The sequence below is a fragment of the Geospiza fortis genome, unplaced genomic scaffold, assembly GCF_000277835.1.
Source record: "Geospiza fortis unplaced genomic scaffold, GeoFor_1.0 scaffold623, whole genome shotgun sequence".
Classification (NCBI taxonomy): Eukaryota; Metazoa; Chordata; class Aves; order Passeriformes; family Thraupidae; genus Geospiza; species Geospiza fortis.
Genome location: NW_005054667.1, coordinates 134,566 through 137,854, shown reverse-complemented (window position 1 = coordinate 137,854; position 3,289 = coordinate 134,566). Strand labels below are relative to the sequence as shown.

The 3,289-nt window shown below is 38.3% G+C and overlaps 1 protein-coding gene across 1 annotated transcript in view; it reads right to left on the bottom strand.

Annotated features, from left to right (window-relative positions):
* The window catches only part of DOP1B (DOP1 leucine zipper like protein B), a 54,534-nt gene that overhangs the window by 19,052 nt on the left and 32,193 nt on the right, over nucleotides 1-3,289 (bottom strand). Inside the window, 2 exon segments of the mRNA XM_031065023.1 lie at nucleotides 5-79; nucleotides 2,180-2,280. Of these exon segments, the coding sequence (XP_030920883.1) occupies nucleotides 5-79; nucleotides 2,180-2,280 (176 nt within the window).

Sequence of the window (3,289 nt, the reverse complement as noted above, 5' to 3'; positions counted from 1 at the left end):
CCGCAGCAGCCAGCCCTGCGCCGCCGCCCCGATGGCGCCGTCCGAGCACGTCAGGCTGTCCAGCACCACGAACAGAGACCTGCGGACACGGGCGGATGGATGCCGCAGTGAGACACAGTGGAAATCTCCCAGAAATTTTACATCTTTGAGTTAAGCCTGTAGCTTGCAAACGCAGCTGTTTAGTCTGACTGCCTGTTCTTGTAACAAGCCTATGCTCAGAGAAACTGCTTCAGCCAAAAGACAGAGATAAGGGAGAGCCCCTGAACTCTGAAACAGACAGAGGCTGCTCTGGGAAAAAGGGCAGGGTGACCCAGGAATTCTTTCTGATAAAGAAAAAATTAGCAGCAAATGTCACACGAAATCAGTAGAATGAATATTGTGAAATTGCATGTATATGTGTTTGAGAGGGAGATAAAAAAGGATCTGGAGTTCCCAGAGGCACTCATGTCCTATTAAGGGGAATAAACATAATGATAATAATAAACATAATAATAAACATAACAAACATAAACATAAATATAAACATAACAATATAATGATGATGATGTAATAAACATACCGGCTTTACAACTTTCACAAAAGTTGAGGAGTTTGTTTGTTTCACCAAATCAGCAGCTTTCTGGTTTACAAATCCTGTACTGCATTGATGTGAGGAATGGATTTCTCACACATTAGTGCATGGATTCTTACAAATCCATTCTTACAAATCTTACAATACATTCATGCAAATCCATTCTTACAAATCTTACAATGCATTCTTACAAATCCATTCTTACAAATCTTACATTACATTCATGCAAATCCATTTCTCACACATTAGTGCATAACTCTAAACTCCTTATAAAGTGTTAGTTACTGTTGATGCCTTAAGTTTTAGCTTTCATATTTTCTAGATTTTGTACTGCATTAGTATATAACTCTGAACATCATATGAACTGTTAGCAAGTTCTCCTTAGAGTTCAGTCACACAAAACAATCTTTTTCCAGGCCCAAAAAGTACAAACAACAGGGAATTGAGGAGAGCAATCTGGGAGGATGGGACTTCATAACCTGGAGATGTAATTGGACAATTAACCCCAAGATGGAAATGGACCAAAACCTATAAATGTGAGAAAACTCGTGACCCCAGGCCCATCTTGGGTCCACCTTGGGTGCAGCCCCAGCTGGGCTCTTGTGCTGCCCAAGGTGGATCCTTTAGAGGCCTTTTTAATAAATCCCTGCTTTATTCTGTAACTCTGCCCAGCCTCTGTTCCAAGCAGCCTCTAAGGCATCACTGTCTCCACATTTTGGTCAGACAAAACAATCCCCCTAGGCCTGAGACCCAAGGACACCCCACAGCCTCAGGCCCTGAAAATACAAACCAAGGTGAATTGGGAGGGAACAAACGGGGGGTGAATGACTTCATTACCTGAAGCTGTAACTGGAGAATTACCCCCTGATATGTAAATGACCAAACTGATAATTGTGTGAAACTCTGGTGACCATTGGCCAGCTTGGGTGAGGCCTCTGGGAGCTTCTGAGTGCCCCAGGTGTATCTGTGGAGCCTTTAATAAATACCTGCTCCTATTCTCTTAATCTTGTCTAGCCTCTGTTCTAGGGAGCCACTCCAGGGCATCACCAGCACCAAGGACAGCTGAAATCCCTAAAAAAAGTTAAATCAAGCAATAAAATCCTGGCAGGGAACACACCCAGAGTGTGCTCAATGGCTCAGGTCTGCTCCCAACAGCTTTGGCCAAGCAGCTTTTCCTGGACTGAGTTCAGGAATTGTACAAGAAAGGCCACACAAATCCTCCCATTTTTTAAGTTCTTTCCCATATTTATTTGCTTTTATCTCATTTTATCCCATAGGAAGGAAAGCTAAACTAAGATTTTTATTTTTACAAGGAGCTGGTGTTATTTTCTTTGGAAGGCAAATTTAATTCACTCCAAGATTTAAAAAAAAATGCTCTCCACAAAAGCAACTTCTCCTTTACGAAGCTCTATTTTTACAGCAACTTCCTTCACACAAAAAAACCACAGAGTATGCAGAACGCCCTGCAAAGATAAACTCCAAGGAAGTGGAAAATGTTCCTTTTGTTCATTTTTTTACTCTCCCTACAGAGAACTCCTCCCCACCTCAGACAAGAGAATGAAGCACAATATAATTAAATATAAAAAATGCAAATGGAAGTGGAAATACCTATCAAAGGAGCGATTGTGGGACGTCACTCTGCTGCCTTGGATCTCCCTGGTCAGGTGCCACATGACAGAGAATCTGAACAGAGCTTCCAGCCTTGTCCCCTTGGCAAGGAAAAAAAGGAGATTTAGGGAGTTTTCCAAGTTGGAAGAAAATTGGAATACATTGGTATCCAGGCAGTGGTTATTTGTGGAAAGCTTTAAAAATGTTTGCAAACTTTTATGTTGCAAAATTGCAAGGACACGAGAACAATAGCAAAAACTGGTAGAAGTTTTATTGTGCAAAATGTTCTGTCAGCTGCTAAAGAACTGTGCTGTCATTGTATTAGGGAAGGAAAATAATTAGTAACTGGCTCTCTTAAAATACAGCTTATTGTGAGAGCAAATACTATAAAAAATAAAGTGATTTTACAGATATTGGTATAGCCGGAGCAGTGGGAAATCCTGACAAAAACTACAGGATTTGTGCTTGAACTAAAAACTCCAGCTAATATCTAGTGCTAGATTTTCTATCCAGGGATTAAGCCCAGCACTAATCCCATGCTGAACAAATCCCAGGGGATTGTAAAAGCATGGACAGAGCCTGTCAGACTCTTGGAAAACACAGCAACCATCAAAACCCATTCCTCCACATTGTTCACAATGCATTCTAAATCCCTTGAATAAATAAAGCATTTAAACCACATTCCTAACTACAACATCCTTTAAACACCAAAAATGAAAAAATCCTTAGTTCTGTAAAGATAAATTTTTAGATCAAATTCAACATTTTTACACTTAAAATATAAAATATATGATATAAAATATATAAATACGGAATAAAGATAGAAAATAAAGAAATAGAATAATCCAAAGAAATATATAAATATTTAAGCTATTGAAATGTATTATTATATTGTTATATCACATTATATCACACTATATCACATTATATTATATTAATTAGATATCATATTATAGCACATTATATTATTTATATATTATATTGTATTATAGCACATTATATCATATTATATCATATTATATTATATTATATTATATTATATTATATTATATTATATTTCTCTATAACATTGCTCTTCCCTGACTAATGCAGCTGTGGGAGGGACTGAGC